At 33.4% G+C, this 19,023-nt stretch overlaps 1 protein-coding gene across 3 annotated transcripts in view; it reads left to right on the forward strand.

Annotated features, from left to right (window-relative positions):
• Nucleotides 1-973: 973 nt before the first annotated feature.
• Nucleotides 974-19,023, forward strand: part of Rab3gap1 (RAB3 GTPase activating protein catalytic subunit 1) — a 94,027-nt gene continuing 75,977 nt past the window's right edge. For 2 of the 3 annotated variants that reach the window (XM_048812196.1, XM_048812197.1), the window contains exons 1-3: nt 974-1,065; nt 1,167-1,222; nt 3,531-3,606. In XM_048812196.1, the coding sequence (XP_048668153.1) occupies nt 1,048-1,065; nt 1,167-1,222; nt 3,531-3,606 (150 nt within the window). In that variant the 5' untranslated portion in view covers nt 974-1,047. The remainder of the gene's footprint in view (nt 1,066-1,166; nt 1,223-3,530; nt 3,607-19,023) is intronic. The other variant, XM_015479131.2, reaches the window with a different exon arrangement.

The raw sequence follows: 19,023 nt of genomic DNA on the forward strand, positions 1-19,023 counted from the left end.
AGGTGCAAATTGAGACCTCTTGGGACAGATTACTGCAGTAGTAATTCAGCCCCTCAGTTTTGTACTGGACAGAAACTGAGACATGCGTGCAACATTTTGCATTGGCAATAATTGTTGTCAAAATTCTTCTGACCTTTAGTTTCCTCGTCTACTCTGTCTATACCACCATATCTTTTATGTCCCTAACTTTAAGTCTTTTTATGATGGAAGCTGCATTTACTGGTCTGCCACCTCCAGATTTTCTGTGGGTTGCCAATTTCATTAAATAAGATTTAATTTTAAACAATTTAATTATGAAAAGCTTCAAACATGAAACAAAGGAAATAGTATAATAAACACCCATGTACGTATCACTGGTTTAAACAATTATTGACTCATAGCTTTTATTTCATTCCCATCCCCACTCATTTTCCCCCTTTCATTACTTTGAAGCAAATCTCAGAAAAGTTATCATTTCATCTGGGATATTTCAGTATGTATGAAATAGAATTCTTAACTGTTAGTTGGCAGCCCTTCTGTTCCTTAATGGCTTAAAAGTGAAGCATTAATTGAACAGCATGTTGCTCTTCCCCCAAACCAGATAACTAGTATGATTTTTATTTTATTACTTAACCCAAACAGGATAAGTTCTTTAGGGAGTATGGTGACAGAAATTGGTGGGATTTTATCACCTATTCAGGGCCTGGCAATCAAAAAACAATTTAAACGAAAACAGACCCAATGTATTTTAGGTTTTTTAATACAATCTTATCCACATGAATCTAGGACTTTGTTCTACCTTCCTTCTGGTACTTTACTGTAATCATTTACTGTACAGAAAATTTTCAAATATCATTAAGCCAGCCAGACGGAAAGGTAGGGAATACTAAATTCTTATCCTAGGAAAAAAGAGCATTCTCTAGTCTAAGGAAGCTTCATCATCAGAAGGCTGGGCCTCAGGGGCGGGGCCTTGGAGATACTCCGCCCACTATCCCTCACTGCCCTCCGCCCCTCCCTCTTGCGCTCTTCTTCCCGGCAGTCCTAGCGCCCGATCCGGCGCGCCTCAAGATGGCGGCTGACAGTGAGGTGAGTTCCTTGATTCCTATCTTATGTCACTAAGTTCGCGCCTCCACGTCATCGCTCTGGAGCTCAGTTTTTTTTCATTTCTTTCCCTTCCTTTCCCTCAGCCCGAGTCCGAAGTATTTGAAATCACAGACTTCACCACTGCCTCGGAATGGGAAAGGTGAGTCGCATCTCCGGTTGCCAGTACTCTGGGCCCTGGCCTGCCCCCGCCACTTTCCTAGCCCAAACATAACACTTGTGACGCCGCTTCTGTGAGAAAAGTAATACCCGTAGGTCCCGAGTCATCCTTTTTCTGGTTAGATACAGACCTCTTCCGCATCCCGTCTTGACAAGTCCCGGCCCGCCCCCGTCGGCCAAACCCTTGACCGTGGGGCTTTTAGAAAAAGTTTTGTTTACTTTCAGCCCACTTTCACTACACCCTTGCCCACACACAAAAATAGTTGCCGAAACTACCACTACCGTTCCTATTTTCATTCTTGTTTAACGCATTTAATCATTAGCAATAAACTTCGCAGCTGCATTTTTTCTTCTGTGGACATCGGTATTCCATTTTCAGGATGAGGCCTTTCTCAAGTGTATTGATGGTGGTCCATCTGCTACACTCCCACCATCTCCATCCCGTCTTTCAGAATAACCTTTTTACAAAGTCTGCATATGGCTTAGGAACGTTTTGATTTAAGTTTTAACAATTCAGTGAGTGATGTGCCAGGCTTCCTGTGCCTGACAAACTCGGAACAGCTGTATGAGTGGAATTGTTATACCACTGATATTAGTGGAAAGCCAGTTTTGTGGAGGAGTGATAGCTTAGATTAAGGTTTCTGTTCGGTATCACAGAAACCCTTCAGTTTTGTCAGTGTTGAGGTCAGTATTTAGATTGTTGAAATTTTGTAATCTTTCTGATTGGGAGGTAAAATTTGTGAACACGTAATTAGATGGCTTAGGAAAAAATATTTTTTTAAAATCCCTGTTGGAATAATGATTTGACTTGCAGTGTTCCCCTGACCCCTAGTCACACTGACAAGACTATACTCATCAGGTAGTGTGTCCAGGGTCCTGAGTCACGCCAAGGGGAACCCCTCTGCCCCCCACTTAATCCTTATGTTTAAAAAAAAAAAAAAAACCCAAACTGCAAATAGTTAAAATGAATTCCAATTGGCACTTTAACTGTAAAAATAGTAGTTTAAATAGGGATAATGTTTTGGACTTAGAAATTGTTGGAGATAATTTGTAGAAAAGCTAGGAAATTAGCAGATTTGAAAATAGAAGGTTGGGGGGGGGGAGAAAATAGGCAGTTGAAGCTTAGTGCTGGTGCTTATGGTCCTAGTTAATTGGGAAGCTCAGGAGATTAAGACCAGCTGGGCAAGATAGGGGACCCTAGACAAGACTGATTGGGAAGGGGTTGGTTAGACATGAGAAGGGCTAGACATATGACTGGCAGGTGAGAATGAACCTTTGTGACTTCATGAAGAAATATTTCCTATTGACAGGAAATAATTAAGATTAATATGGAAGATGAGACCAGGTTGAGGAAAACTTCCAAAGTTAAGTGAAGGAATCTACATTCTATACTTTTGACCAGTGATTCTCAGGTTTTTGTGTGCATTAGAATCATAGATTGCTTGGATCCACCTCAGAATTTCTGATTCTTTAGGTCTGAGGTGGAATCCTAAAATTTGCTTTTAGAACATGATCCCAGGTAAGGCAGATCCTGCTGGTGAGGAGACCACACTTAGAAAAGAACCAATGCTTAAAAAAGTAGTGAGAGAATCTTGATTTTTAGAATGGCCAGGTGAGGTAAAATGAAAGTGAATATCATGACTTGATTCATAGTTAGGATGGTGATTTGAGGACTGGAGAAAAAGAAAGGAGAATTGTAAGATATTTTAAAGAAGATTTAGATAAATGAATTTGATATGTATGAGAGTGGGTAAAACCAAACATGGAACTGCAGTTTCTTGCCTGAAAGAATAAGTGTCAAAGTGACAGCAGTTTTGGGCCTGTTGAATTTGAAATTGGTATCTTGAAGGTAGTTAGAAAAAAGTAATTTGAATTTAGGAGGGTGGGGTGAGAAAACAGTATTTTGAATGGAAAAATGATCACTTTTCTCTGGTTAAATATTTAAAATATCCTGAAATAGAATATTAAATCCTTTAGTTCTTCATATGGAAACAATTGTATGAGAACACAAAGTAGTAAATTTGTTTCTTGGCTTTTATGCTCTTGTTTGTAGAGTGGGACTGGTATTTTACAGTTCATGAGAAAAAAAGTTAAGACTTTGAACTTCTTTAAAACTTGAGCTAAACAAGATTATTTCTGCTTTTATTATATATCCTTAAATTAGCCTATTAAACTTACAAGCCTTTTATAATCAAAATGTTAAAATAAAAAAATTACCTTTTAAAAGAAATTATATAATAGGAAAAAAATGTGAAGTTACATATTTAGAGAAAGCTTTTTTGTCTACCTAGGTTTATTTCTAAAGTTGAAGAAGTCTTGAATGACTGGAAACTGATTGGAAACTCTTTGGGAAGGCCACTTGAAAAGGTCAGATCTATTTGCTGCTGTCTCTAAATTAGTATTTACTTTGAAACCTCTGTTTTTAAGCCCTTTGCTATATTTGGCACATTTGAATTAAATGTTTAATTTTAAAGTTATGTGTAATCTGTAGATATTAAATGGCTTTTGGAAAAATTTGAATTTGTGGCAAAAGATATGTGTAAGACATTTGTAAAATGTTTTTTAAATAATAAAGCTATATCTATATATATAAAATGTCATTCTTTGTGAATGATTTTTGTTTCATTAGAAGTTTACTTTTCTCTTGCCTTATTCCTTGGAATGTTAGAAAAAATTTTTTTCAAAGATTTTTAGTTGGTCAAAGAAAAATTGTATTTACCAACTTCTGTGTATTTTGTTTATAAGGAAAATTTTTGGTTTTATAACATGCTGTTAATTAACAATATTTTACTAAATTTTTGTGTTTTGATAACCACATACAGTAACCACTTCCTCACCCATTTTAACTTGTTTTAAGAATTTTATGTAAGAATGAAAAAATTATTCAATATTGAGGTAGAACTCTAATTCTAATCAAAAGTACTGATAATTTTATTCACAAACCACACCCAAATGTTTCCTCAAGAATGAATTCTGAGGAACAAACCTAGTTTTTGTTTGATTCACTGAGGGATTCTAACAATTTTATCTTAAGTTTATGTAGGTGTTTAGTATGTTAATTTCATTTGAAGTAAAACTAGTGATTCTTTTTATCATCTATTATTAACTCAATAATAGTTCAACTGCAATTTACACTCTGTAAAGAACTCAATTCTAGATATTTGTAGGGATTTTTAGCTTAGAGCGGCGATACAGAACTTGAGGCTATCAGAAAAAACCAAACATTCGGATGTTTTCTTTATCCTTATGAATATGAGCAGAAAAAAGTAACACCACCTATAGAAATCACACATGATATAAAGATTTTTTTGATTATGTAAATTGATTTACTATATTAAATGTTTTTTGTTTAAATTTTTTAATAAAGAGAAAACGTGAAGTTCTCAAACTGTTTGCCCTATTCCACTTGAAACAAATACATAACGATTGATATAGATTCCAGTAAGATTAAAGGGTAGATATAGCTTGGACAGGAAAAGATTTGAATTATCAAAAAAGAGAGTTGAACCAGGTATTTATAAGCCCTAATATTCTTTAATTGTTTGATTTAGGTGCATTTACTGAGTACTGCTATATACCACGTGGAATAAGTAGTAAACAAAATAAGGTTCATGCTGTCATTGAAGGTAAATTCTAGTGAGGGAAATAAGTAATAATAAATAGATCAGATTAAAATAGTAAATTCTAAATTCATTCTGAGATTTAAATTGTCAGTATATTTACAGAATGTAGCATACTAATAAGCATGTAGTAGAGGCTTAAGAAGTGGTAGTTCAGCTGTTTTCTCCCTACTGAATAGTAGTACATAGATGTGGAATACACAACTAGACTTCAAAGTGAGCTGTAGAAACAATTACAAATAAGATTAAAGAAAGCATAAATGGCAGGGATTATTTGTCTCAGAAAAGAACGTTTAGATAAAGTTGTAATAAGAGACTTTATATAATATAAAGAAGAATAATTACTAATCCTCTTCCAACTGAAGAGGAATTAAAAGAAAGTTTTAAAAACTTGTGGAAATTTTCAAATAATATGTAAAGTTTACAAAATAGTATAATGAACCCCCAAATCCATCACCCAGTTTTAACAGTATTCTGCCATTTCTTATGCTGTAGTATCTCTGTTCAATTCCTTAACCCTACTAGATTTTTAAATAGTTCTTAAAGATAGAATTTACATAATATACAAAATGTGACTGCTTAGTTTTAACAAATCCGATGATGTATTCACACTACTACCAAGATGAAGGATGTTTTGTCACCATTAGAAAGATCTCTAGTGACCCTTTCCAGTTAATCCCCATGCCCCCAGGTATCTGCTGTTTTTATTATATACACCATAGATCACTTTTCTTTGTCCTAGAGTTTCATATATAGATGTCTTCTGTTTCTGTGGTTGAATGAGATGGTAGATATCATTCATACTTTTGTTCTACTTTTGGGTTTTTCTGACTACTTTCAAGATTATTATTATTATTTTTTTTTTTTAAAGAAACTTTGAGCTCTCTGTCAGTGATGTACAAACATGTGTTTTCTTTGTGTTTTTTCTGCTTGGGTTTAATATTGGATAAGGTTTTCAGAACCCACATGATTTCTCAGCTCTGTCTTGTCTTTGGTTTCAGAAGTTTAAGTAAATATAGCATTACTTAAAGCAACTATTAAAAAAGATTTTCTAAGGCAGGTTTTAGATTTTAGTATCTTGGACTTGATAAGATAGATAATGTTTCATGACATTGGGAAAATTTAGGCTATTATTTATTCAAATGTTTATTTTTTTTGCCCCATCCTCTATTTTTCTGTGTCTTAAATTATATTTGACCTCAATACTTCTCCCAAAGGTAGTTTATCATTCTGCTAATCTCAGTCCTTTTGTCTCTCTTTTAGGTTGGATACTTTTTTTGTGATTTTGAGTTTATTTACTCTTTCTTTTGTTGTCTCCAACTTGCTGTTAGGTCCATGTGATGTATTTTTCAATTCAGTTATTGTACCTTTTAGGTCTATAATTTCTATTTGATTCTTCTAATTTCTGTTTCTCTGAGATTACTTATCTTGATTAAAGTTTATCTTGGAGATATGTTTCTTTAGTCCTTGAACATATTTATTATAGCTAGTCTAAAGCCAGTTGCATTACCTAGGTCTTCTTGGAATTGGTTTCTGTTAACTTTTTATTTTTTCAAATTAAGTCACATTTTCCAGTTTTTTATTTGCTTGGCTTTTTGTGTGTGTATGTGTATCTAGTAAATTTTAAATTTTATGCTTAGATTATGAGTGAAATGTAAAGACAATATAATCTATATTTCATTATGTAAGCATAAATTTTCATTGATAAAATTTCTGTTGTGTTCCTATGAGAATTATGTAAGCATAAATTTTCATTCATAAGACTCATAACATTTCTGTTGGATTCCTCTGAAGAGTTTTTGGTTTTTTTGTTCCAGCAAACACTTATTTTAGCTGGTTTAAAATTCCATTCCACGAGACGGACATTGTTACCCTAGGTACATGTATGATTGCACAAATGATGTGACTCTACTTCGTGTACAACCAGAGAAGTGAAAAATTGTGCTCCATTTGTGTACTATGAATTGAAGTGCATTCTGCTGTCATGTACAACTAATTAGACCAAATAAATAAAAAAAAATTCCATTCCATTTTTAATGATGCCAGCAGTGCTCTTAATGTGCTCAAGTCTCCATTGTACATGCATGGTTTAATAGATAGTGTTTTATACATTTTGAGGTTTACTCCCTTATTGGGGCAGTGTTTTATACATTTTGAAGTTTACTCCCTGATTGGCTTCTTTCCTTCAAGATTGTTTTCACCTCAATTTTAGAATTGCTCTGCCAGTCTTGAGCTCTATTCTCTGTTGACGAAATCTAGCAAAGTTTATCATCGTGCAGACCTGAGTTGTGCATGGATTAGAATTCCCTTAGATTAGCATTCTTAGTCTGTGATCTGAAGAATTCATCTTGGTGCCTGAGAGCTTCTGAAGGGTTGTCAAGACCCTGCCTTTTCCAACTGCTTTACTTTTGTCAGGCCAAGTTTTCTTCCCATAGTATTTCAGTTGAAACAGTAGATTGGAAATATTGAATGCAGAAGCAGATATGAGTATCCTGTTGTCTTTTTTTAAAAAAACTATACATTAAAAAGATTTGCAAAATGTAAAATAATGCTACTCTTATTAATTTTTTTCCTGGCAACTAGAACTTTATGTTAACATATAACAAGCGCATTATCATTTGAAATTAATATTTATGGGGGGTGCTGGGTTTGAACCCAGGAAAAGAATTAGAAAAGAATTTTCCTGGTTTGAACCCAGGAAAAGAATTGTATATGCTAAAACACATGCCCTACCACTGGACTACACTTCCAGCCCCTTTCTTTTTAATTTGTAAACCACTGGTTCCTCAGTATATCCTTGGTTTGGTATAGATAAATGAGCTTTGTGTTCATTTAGCAATTTGTCCAGCCATTGTGCCAGTAGTTGGTATAACCAGGATTTAATCTAAATCTCACTTGCCTTCAGAACCCACATGATTTCTCAGCTCTATCTTGTCTTTGGTTTCAGAAGTTTAAGTAAATATAGCATTACTTAAAGCAACTATTAAAAAAGATTTTCTAAGGCAGGTTTTAGATTTTAGTATCTTGGACTTGATAAGATAGATAAAAATCTTGGTGGTATAAGTATGCTCCTGCTTGAAGGAAAGGGAATTAAACTTTCAAATTCCTTTTAGCTTTGTAATTTTATGATTTTATATACCTAGCAAAAATTATAAGTACTTTTTATAAAATGTTAAGTTTAGGTATGTCATGATCTGGTGGTAATAGAATGATTTAGTCAGTGACTGGCTCTTTCCCCTCTGAAAAATTCATGGAAGAAAAACCATTAACTTTAGAAGGTATTGAAATGAGTTCAGATTTTTTATACCCACTCCGCAGAGTCAAATGACACTTCTGTGCTTAGAGTTTATACAACAAATTTAAAATAAATTTGGACTATAAGTTTTCTTTAGTTTGAAAACTTTTCAAGCTAAGTTATAACAATAAGTCAAATCTTGGGACTGATACAAATTTTATAAATAGTTGAGTTTCCTTTATTTGCATTTTCTCAGAACATTTGGGTGTTTTATGGATCATTAAAGTGAGGAGTAGAGTAATTTTAATGCTGAAGTTTTGGGGAAAACTTCAGATAGTTCTGGGCTAGTCACTGATTTTGGAAATACAGTGTTTCTGAGATGAATAAAATGAAAACAACATTTATCTGCTCACAATGTTTAAGGAATAAGACTATAATAAATTTATAGTCTGTTTTTTTCCCTCCATTTTTATTTTTAGTATCTATGGTGTCTTTTTCTTTGGAGATCGTACAGAAGAAAATAATTGACATTTGATTTTATTTCTTTTTTAAAGTTTGGGGAGTTTTTGGTGTTAATGTTGTCAAAATTTTTATTTTTGTAAGATAAAAATGGCAAGAGATACCTTCAAGAGGCAGCATAGCATAGTGATGAATGAGGGCTGTAAAGCCATACTGCTTGTATGGAATTTTACCTCTGTTGTTTATTTGCTTTGTGCCATTGTGCTCTTCCAATTAATGTTAACTCTTAGGGTTTTTTTTGAAGTGGGGAAGGGAGGGCAAGTACTTGGGATTGAACTCAGGGGCACTCAGCTATTGAGCCACATCTCCAGCCCTATTTTGTATTTTATTTAGAGACAGGGTCTCACTGAGTTGCTTAGTGCTTCACTATTGCTGAGGCTGGCTTTGAAATCAAGTTCCTCCTGTCTCAGCCTCCTGAGCCACTGGGATTACAGGTGTGCATCACCACGGCTGGCATTAACCCTTAGTTTTAACCCTCTCTCTCACATATGTCCAGGAGCTGTAGAGGAGAATATAAACAAGTAGAATTACTTAACACCTTTTTTGTAAATAAAAATTATTCATTAATCCTTAGAGCATCTAGCAATTAAAAACCTAACACCTTGCTGGAGGGAAGGGGGAGTGCTTTATGGTATGCAAAGTATACTGACTGAGAAGGCTTAGGTTTAGTTTTAAGATAATGAGAGAGCTCTATAGACATTTTTGGATCAACTGTTTCCTAATTCTTTTCTTTGGCACAGTTTTGAAGATTTGCTTGTTATTTAGTTGCAGCATGATAACTAAATATGATTGGTAAAATTTTCAGTGTGATAAGTCTTAATACACATTATGAATTTCATGTTGAACTTAAATTTGATATGGGGCATATACCACTAAAACTAATAAATAGAACTGTATAAATATTTTTCTTAGAAGTCTTAGCCAAAACCATTTACTCACTTATTTTGTGTAATAAAATGTCTCTACAACATAATTCTAAATAGCAAACATCAGTCTTATATGTGAGCTGTTTATAAGTAATTAATTTCATTAAATGACATCCTCATTTAAATTTTACCACTTGGTTTGGTATAGATCACATTTTGTTACTACAAATGCTACAAAAAATAAAGCTGTGATCATTTTACAATTGGCAATTACATCTCCAGTGCTGTGACCCTTTTTTAGGGAGTTTGGCATACAGAGGATATGATCTAGTAACATTGGTTATAACAGTTAATTTGCTGATTCATTTATTACTTTCACATGACCCATTGCCTGGTAATCAGTAATCAACCATTAGCTGATTGGTTGTCTCCTCAGAACATGTGATTAATCCTTTGAACTTGTCATGTTCCTTTTGCAAAAGATAAACAGCATAAACAGATGATATTTAGTTGCTTGGAGATTTTGTTAAAATATAGTGATGATGGCATTTTCTTAAGCATTATGCAAAAGGCAGAAAGTCTTTTTTCTATGTCTGGTACATTTTAAAGTAAATAATTATGTCGTTAAATTCTTCTGTATTTAGTTTTATAAATATTTTCTTTATGTTTTGGTTTTAGTTTTTATTTTTTCCCTTTTTGAATTAATTTTCTCCTTTTTTCCTTCTGACTTTGATTTAGTAATTTTATTTTTTTTCTAATTTTATATTCACTGCAGAGTTAAGTTTTATGGATGAGTCATATTCTAAAATATTGTAAAAAGTGGTTGTTTTGAAGCTAGGTTGCATTTTTCCATATGGAGTAATATTTAAATGTTTCTAGGGTGGCATAAAATATTAAATTTCTTGTCCTATTTCTGGGGCCATGTTCTAAGATTGTCTTCCTCTTTTAAGCTATTTCTTTTGTTCATTTATTTGTTTTATTTTATTTTTTAATGTGGTGTTGGGAATTGAACTCAGGGCCTTGTGCATGCAAGGCAAACTCTCTACCAATTGAGCTGTATCCCCAGCCCAGTCATTTATTCGTTTATAAAGTGCCAACTATGTACCAGAAATTTTTTCCTTATTTTGTGTTTCTCAAAACAACATTCTCCCTTTGCATTTCCTCACTTCAAGATTGTTGAATCCTTTTCCCTTTGCTCCATGGTCATTTATTCAATCCATCAGTTGTAAGTATTTCTGTTGCTCTTTCTAGGAAAGTTACAACTAGAGACTCATAGCTGTTCAGGCAATTAATCCAAACCAGATATCTAAGAAAATTACAGTAGAAGTTACGTTTTATAGTACTATTAAAATTAGAGTTCTGCTGGTTTAAAGGATTTATAACTTTTGGTGGTTAGAAGGATCACCACTGTGTGTGTGTGTGTATGTATATATGTGTGTGTATAAAGTGAGCTCTTTTTTGAGAGATGGTGCATAGTATTCATCAGATACTCAAAGAAGCCTGTGACCCCAAAACAGGTCAAATAAAAGCTGTTTAAAATGACTTTTGTGCCAGGCATGGTGGCACACACCTGAAATCTCAGGGATTCTGGAGGCTGAGGCAGGAGGATTGGGAGTTCAGAGCCAGTCTTAGCAACTTGGCAAAGCACTTAGCAACTCAGCTAGACCCTGTCTAAATAAAATACAAAAAAGGGCTAGGGATGTGACCCAGTGGTTAAGTGCCCCTGGGTTCAATCCCCAGTACCAAAAAAAAAAAAAAAAAGTTTTTTGTATGTTTTTATTATTTTTAAAATTAATGTATTTAGTTTTGGTGAGAATACCTCTGCAAAGTCTTACTTGAACTTGAAATTTTGGAACAGTTTGCATGATGGAGATTGCAAAGCTATGAAGAAGCCGTAGTTTTCTCTCATATACAGAAGTGGTAATTTTTTAGTTTTTAGTTGATGAAATTTGTTTTTGTCTTTAGCCATTTTTACTGATTTCTGCTATCTTGACTCTGAGGCCAAAAGCTTCAAGTTTTGCTAGCCCTTAAATGTTAAATGCTCAAAATTACCTACTTCTTTCCTTCATTTCTGGTTTCTACCCCATCTTCACTCCCATAGCCAAATGTATGCTAATCTCCATCATTAAAAAATAGTTTTATTAATTAATTTAAAAGATTCGAAGGGCAGGGGATGCAGCACTTTCTAGCACGTATGAGGTTCTGTGTTCCATCCCCCAGCACTGGGGGAAAATTTTTTGAATGAATAATAAATATTCTCACAAAAATTATTTTTGGTTTTGTATTTTATTAAAATACTAAAGGAAAAAGAAAAATGAAATTGACATTGTTATGCTTCTAAGCACAGAGTTCCTTATCTAAATGACTAAAATTAGTCCTCCAAACTGCTTTTGGGCTCCTGACTCGGAATTTCTTTTCACCATTTAGTTCTCAGGTTTTTAAAAGAATGCTTGTGATTATTACAGAAAAATGTAAGACAAGTAAGTTAACACTTTTACATTGTTTGGAGAAATATTTTGGATTAAGAGATCTGTCTAAATTGTCTAGAAGGTTTTCTTGTGGAGTCAGTTTCCTAAAATTAATTCTGTTCTCGTTGTCCTTTGTTGTTGTTTCAATTTTTATTTTGTACTCCCAAATACTTTACTTGAAAAACTTAAAATACCTTTAATTGCAAAATAATGTCACCAAACTAAATGATGTTTGTATTTTAAAAAAGTGATAATCTTTGCATTATCACTTCCTCTCATCTACTTTCTACAGCTAACAAGTTTTAACAGTTTGTTCTTTTCTGTGTATACACAGAAAAGTATACATATTACATTTTTAACAAGAAAATGATCATATTCTTTTATTACACTGCCTTTTAAAAAAAACTTTATCTTGTCACTTTTGCAACATAGGACAAAAACATCTATCATTATTTTAGTGCTTGCACTATATATAGTTCATTGAATGACTGTATCATAATGTCTGTACATAGTCCTATTGAAGAATATTTACTTTCTAGTTTTTGCAGTTATGGTATTATGGTAAGGTAGTAAGCATGACTATGTATACCTTGCATATTTGTATGAATATTTCTGTAATAAAGAGTTCTATAAGGGCTGGGGTTGTGGCTCAGTGGTAGAGTGCTTGCCTCGCCCATGTGAGGCCCTGGGTTTGATCCTTAGCACCACATATAAATAAACAAATAAATAAATAAATAGGTATTGTGTCCAACTACAAATAAAAAATAAATATATTTAAAAAAGAATTCTATAAGTGAAATTACTAGATCAGAGGGGATGTGATTTTTATATTTAAGGAATATAGCCATGTTTTCTGTCAAAATGGTTAAATGTATTTACACTCTCACATGTGTGTGGGGGAAAACACCCAGAACCCCAGTCCTCCAACATTATTTTCATTTTATTTTTACTAGTATGATAGAATAAAACTGCCTCATTTGTATTTATATTTCCCTGAGTACTTTTAAGCATTTGTGTTTATTAAACATTAGAATTCCCTTTCTGAAGGCTTATCATGTACACTCACCAATTTTCTGCTGTCTTGTTGAATTGTAGAAGGGCTCTTAATGTTTTTATGAGTGCTAACTCTTGCAAATATTTTTCTCAGTCATTTTCTTCTTAATTTGAATGTTTTTGTTTCCCAAGAGTTTATGTATTTTTTACTATGGCAAAAATACTTCACATAAAATTTACCATTTTAAGTGTATATTTCATTGGCATTAAATACATTCATGTAGTGCAAATATCTTCACCATCCATATCCAAAACTTTTTCATCATCCCTAACAAAAATACTCATTCAAGAAAAACAAACTCATATAAGAGGAATCATACACTGTTTGCCTATTTGTGACTAGCTTATTTTATTAAGCATAATGTCTTCAAGATTCATTTGTATTGCAGCATCTGACAGAATTTCATCCCTTTTAAAGGCTGAATAATGTTTCATGGTATGTATATACATTTTTTAGTCATTCATCTGTTGATGGTCATGGATTACTTCTACCTTTTGACTGTTTTGAGTAATGCTGCTATGAACAGGGGTGTACAAATATGTGTTTGTGTTCCTGCTTCAGTTCCTTGGGGGGTATAAACCAGAAGAGGAATTGCTGGATCATGTGGTAATTACACATTTCATTTCTTGAGGGGCTTCTATATTATTTTCTATTGTGGCTGTATCATTTTATATTCCCACTAGCAGTGCATATCCTGTACAACACACTTATTTTCTGGTGTTTTAAATAATAGTCATTTTAACAGATTTAAAGTAGTATCCCAATGTGCTTTTGAATTATTAGTGACGTTAAGCATCTTTTCCTGTGCTTATTGCTTTTCTGTGTATATACTTTGATGAAATGTCTATTCAAGTCCTTTATTTTTTGTGGGGGGGAGTACTGGGGATTAAACTCAAGGGCACTCGACCACTGAGCCACATTCCCACCCCTATTTTGTATTTTTTATATAGAGACAGGTTCTCATTGAGTTGCTTAGTGTCTTGCTTTTGCTGAGGCTGTCTTTGAACTCATGGTCCTCTTGCCTCAGCCTCCTGAGCTGCTAGGATTACAGGTGTGCACCACCATGCTTGGTCCTTTGTTTATTTTTTTAATTTGTTTTTTTAGTTGCTGAGCTGTAAGAGTTCTTTAATATTCTGAATGTTAATCCCTTATCTGACATGTGATTTTCAAAGATTTTCTTCCATCCCATTGGTTGCTCTTTCGCTCTGTAGATAGTATCCTTTGTTGCACAAAACTTAACTTTGATAGACAAAAAGAAAAAAGTAGATAAATTGGACTGTTTTTTGTATCAGTAAATCATTGTGAAATCCAGTGTCAATGAACTTTTCCTCCATGTGTAAGAGATTTATAGTTTTAGCTTGTATGTTTAAACTGGATCTTTAGTTTAATTTTTGTGTATGGTATAAGGTATCAAGTTTATATTTTTAAGTAGTTAGACACTTTATGACTTCTAGATTTCATATCATGTATAATCTTGTTACCTTAAGATTATAAATTTGTTGTTCTTTTTTTAGTATTTACTCTTTTAAAGAGATTTATTTTGTTCTAAAATATAGATATCTACATAGAATTAATTTTTGTGAATAAAGTGAGTCAGTCGTCTTTTATTCCTGTAGTTAGCTGTCTTTTCCCAAACTTAATTCTATTGAGTATGTTTCCTTTATCATTTAATAAGTTCCATATATACTTGGGCCTGATTCTGGATTTCTGGATTCTGAATATTATCTGTTCCTATAAATATGCTTTTTTTTTTTTTTCCTGGGGATTGAACCCAGTGCCTCATGCATCCTAGGCAAATGCTGTACCACTGAGGTACTTCCCCAGCTCTAGCATTTTATTTTAAGTACTGCAAATTTATTGTACATTCCATTAGAACAAACGTCGGCCCATTATTTTCCAAGTTTTTCTTGCAGTTTTATTTATTTATTTTTAAATATATATTTATTTTAGTTGTAGGTGAACATAATGTCTTTTTTTTTAAGAGAGAAGAGAGAGAATTTTTTAATATTTATTTTTCAGTTTTCGGTGGACACAACATCTTTATTTTTATTTTTTTAATGTGGTGCTGAGGATCGAACCCAGCGCCCCCTGCATGCCAGGTGAGCACATTACCTCTTGAGCCATACCCGCAGCCCCATAATGTCTTTATTTTACTTTATGTGGTGCTAAGGATCTAACCCAGGGCCTCGCACATGCTAGGCTCTACCGCTGAGCCACAGCCACAGCCCCTCTTGCAGTTTTATTTTTGCCATATTAATTTAAAGATAGTTTTATCCACTAAAAACTACTCATACATGCAGAATATTTGTAAACCAAGGATTGTCTTAAGTTATATTCATTTAGTTTTAAATTGTGGCTTTTTTTTAGCCAAATTTAACCAAATGGTGGGGGCGGGGCGGGGGGGACCACCTAATGAAAGAAGGATCTCTTCTGGCAACGTTTTTCCAAGTTCTTGCCTTTTTTTCTTCTAATAAGTACTCAATTTTGTTGGATCATCACTTCTGAATCTTTAAAATTTTTTTTGTAGTTGTAGATGGACAGCATACCTTTATTTTATTTATTTATTTTTACGTGGTGCTAAGGATCGAACCTAGTACCTCAGTGTCAAGTGCTCTGCCCCTGAGCTACAGCCCAGCCCTCACTTCTGAATTTTTGATATCAAAAAATCTAATATTTATTGAGTATTTACTGTATACAGGACACTTTCTGAGTACTTTATCATCTCAATTCTCAAATGCAATCCTAGGAAGTAGGAAATATTATTATCCCCATTTTATAGATGGAAAACTGAGGTACATAGAGAAAATCAATATGCTCAATATTAATAAGGTAGTAGGTGATAAGAAGTACTCTGAGTGCCAGGTGTGTTGGAGCACTACTGTAATCCCAGTGGTTTGGGAGGTTGAAGCAGGAGGATCAGAAGTTGAAGGCCAACCTCAACAATTCAGGAGGCCCTAAGCAACTTAGCAAGAGCCTGTCTCAAAAAGGAAGATGCTCTGTGAACCCAAGAAATCTGTCCTCAGATACAGATTTCCTTTTATGATCACCGGGATATACTATTTTCTCACTGTCTTTTTTATTTCCTCCCCCTGCTTTCATCTTCTTTGCTTTTTCCATTTCTTCTTTCTCCTTCCAGTGTGCTTAGGGGAATTCTAATGCTGTCATCATTTTATAAACCTTCACAGAAGATTTCAGTGATTCTCCGTTGTCTGTAGGGTTAAGCCTAAATTGATATTCTAGTCTTCATAGTCAGTTCTCTTTTTTGCTCTTCTGCTCCTTTAAAGGAAGCTTCAGCTAAATAGGCTATTTGTTCCCTAAATTTGGTATCCAGTTTGCTATACCAGCACCCTATCTGCTCTTATTAGTTTTATCATACTTACAGGCAAACTGAAATCTGATTTTCTGTACAAACCTATTTATGACTCATTTGCTCATTTGGCATTTACCCAACCATCTCCTTAAATTCTAATCTATTGATCTCACTAATTATCTTTTTTTTTTTTTTGGATATAACCCAGGGATGCTTTACCACTGAGCTATATCCTCAGCCCCATTTATTTCTTTTTTTGAGAAAAGATCTTATTAAGTTTCTTAGGACTGCACGAAGTTGCCGAGGCTGACCTTGAGTCTGGGATTAAAGGTGTGTGCCCCTGTACCGGGCTTAACTTGTTCTTGTATGGACTATTGAATGTGTAGTATCTAAGTACTATATAGTAAATATATATGGCTTAACCTCTAGTGAGAAGAACAGGGCCATGGCATTTCAAATTCTAGCTTTACCCCTTAGTGGTGTGGTAATGTTAGGCAAGTTTTTAAATCTCTTAATCTTTTTTTAAAATATATTTTTTAGTTGACAGTGGACCTTTATTTTTTATTTATTTGTATGCGGTGCTGGAATTGAACCCACTGCCTCACACATACTAGCAAACACCCTACCACTGAGCCACAGTCCCAGCCCTAATCTTTTCTTTTCTATAAAATGGGGTTAATACATCATAGTGTTATAAGGGTTTTTTTTTTTTTTGTGTGTGTGTGTGTGTGTGTATGCACACATGTGTTATCTGGCTTAGTAGCACTTCATTTCTATCCTCAGAGGCATGGATTTGTGATCTTACTTTTTAAAAATATTTGTAATGACTTCAGGTATATGCAATTGGATTAATTAAAATCCTTGAATACACATATAAGATATACACACATATAGATGAGGTCATATATACAGATAAGGTCATATGAATGGAATCATACTATATGTGGTCTTTTGTATTTAGTTTTTTTCAAACAACTGTTTTCAAAGTTTGTTCGTATTGTAGCATTTATCAATACTTCATTCATATTTGTTGATGAACCATTATTCCATTGTATGGATATAGATAATTTGATTTACCCATTTGTTTATTATAGGAAATTTAGGTTGCTTCTACCTTTTGGTTACTATGAATAATACTACTGTTAACTTTGTGGTAGTTTTTGTGTGGATATATGTTTTCATTTCATTTGAGTGTCTATTAGGAGTAGAATTTCTGGGACACGTAGTAATTTTAATTTTTTGTGAAACTATTTGGCTTTTCTAAAGTGGTTGCTCTATTTTACATTTCTATCAGAAATATAAGAATCTGGATCTGTACATCCTCACCAACACTTATTCTTATCTTCATTATAGCTATCATGGTAGATATGAAGTGGTATCTCATTTGATTTGCGTTTTCCTGATGGCTGGTGATGTTGAACACTTTTTTATGTTCTTATTTCTTATTAATATATCTTCTTTGGAGACATGTCTACCCAAATCTTTTGCCCATTTTAAATGGTGTTGTCATTTTATTATTCAGTTTTATGAATTCTTTATATATTTTGAATATAAATCCCTTATGAGATATATAATTTGCAATACTTTTTCCCCATTCTCCATGTTATAATATGTATATTCTGAGATGTCCTTTACTTTCTTAATAACATCTATAGTTTTAGCTCTTTCATTTACACCTGCAATCCAATTTGAGTCAATTTTTTTGTCTAGTTTCATTTTTTTGCACAGGGATACCCAATTGTTTCAGATATTCAAGGTATAGGGAATATCTTTTGGATTAGAGCATGTGCTATTTCGAATTGTTAGACTAAGTCATAAATATATGTAATATATTAGAAACATACTGTTTACCTCCTAGCATCTTTGGAACTTACGGGAGTTATTATGAATCCTGAAAAACAAACAAATAAAAAAGGTAATTCCTAAAGTATTTACTAAGTGTGCAGTTACTGTAAGTACTGGGCTACAAAGATGCATAGAACATAGATTTTGCTTTTCAATGTGATTAAAAAGTTGACAAAAAGAATAAGGTGCAGATTTTTGTGATTTGAACAAGATCCTGAGAAACAATCACAAACTGCTTTGATAAAGCAGGAATGAATTTAGATTGAATTTTGAAAAATGAGTAAAAGTATGCTAAAAGAATAAAGTACAGAAGAGCCACAGGTATGAAAGAAAGCATACTGCTGGGGAAATACAAGACTTAAGGCATCATCCTAGCACCGAGTAGATGGAAGATAGCTGTGGGAGATAAAATTGGAAAGGGGTAGACTTTGTAGTTCTACCAGTATGAATACCTGGCTTTCTTGGAGGTACTTCTGATGAAACATTTTGTTTCTTATTACACAAATGTTAATATTACATTTTAAATCCATAAAGTTAAATATTTGTTTTATGCATAATATATATAATGTTTAAATATAGGAATGCACAATTTAGAAATACAAATATGCATGTATGTACTCAAAAACTTTTTTTTTCTTTTTCTTGGTACTGAAGATTGCGCTCAGGGGCATTCAATACTGAGGCACACCCCCAGTCTTTTTTTTTTTTTTTTTTATTGTTGGTTGTTCAAAACATTACATAGTTCTTGATATATCATCTTTCACACTTTGCTTCAAGTGGGTTATGAACTCCCATTTTTAGCCCATATACAGATTGCAGAATCACATCAATTACACATCCATTGATTTACATATTGCCATACTAGTG

This window comes from Marmota marmota, unplaced genomic scaffold, assembly GCF_001458135.2.
Source record: "Marmota marmota marmota unplaced genomic scaffold, marMar, whole genome shotgun sequence".
Taxonomy (NCBI): domain Eukaryota; kingdom Metazoa; phylum Chordata; class Mammalia; order Rodentia; family Sciuridae; genus Marmota; species Marmota marmota.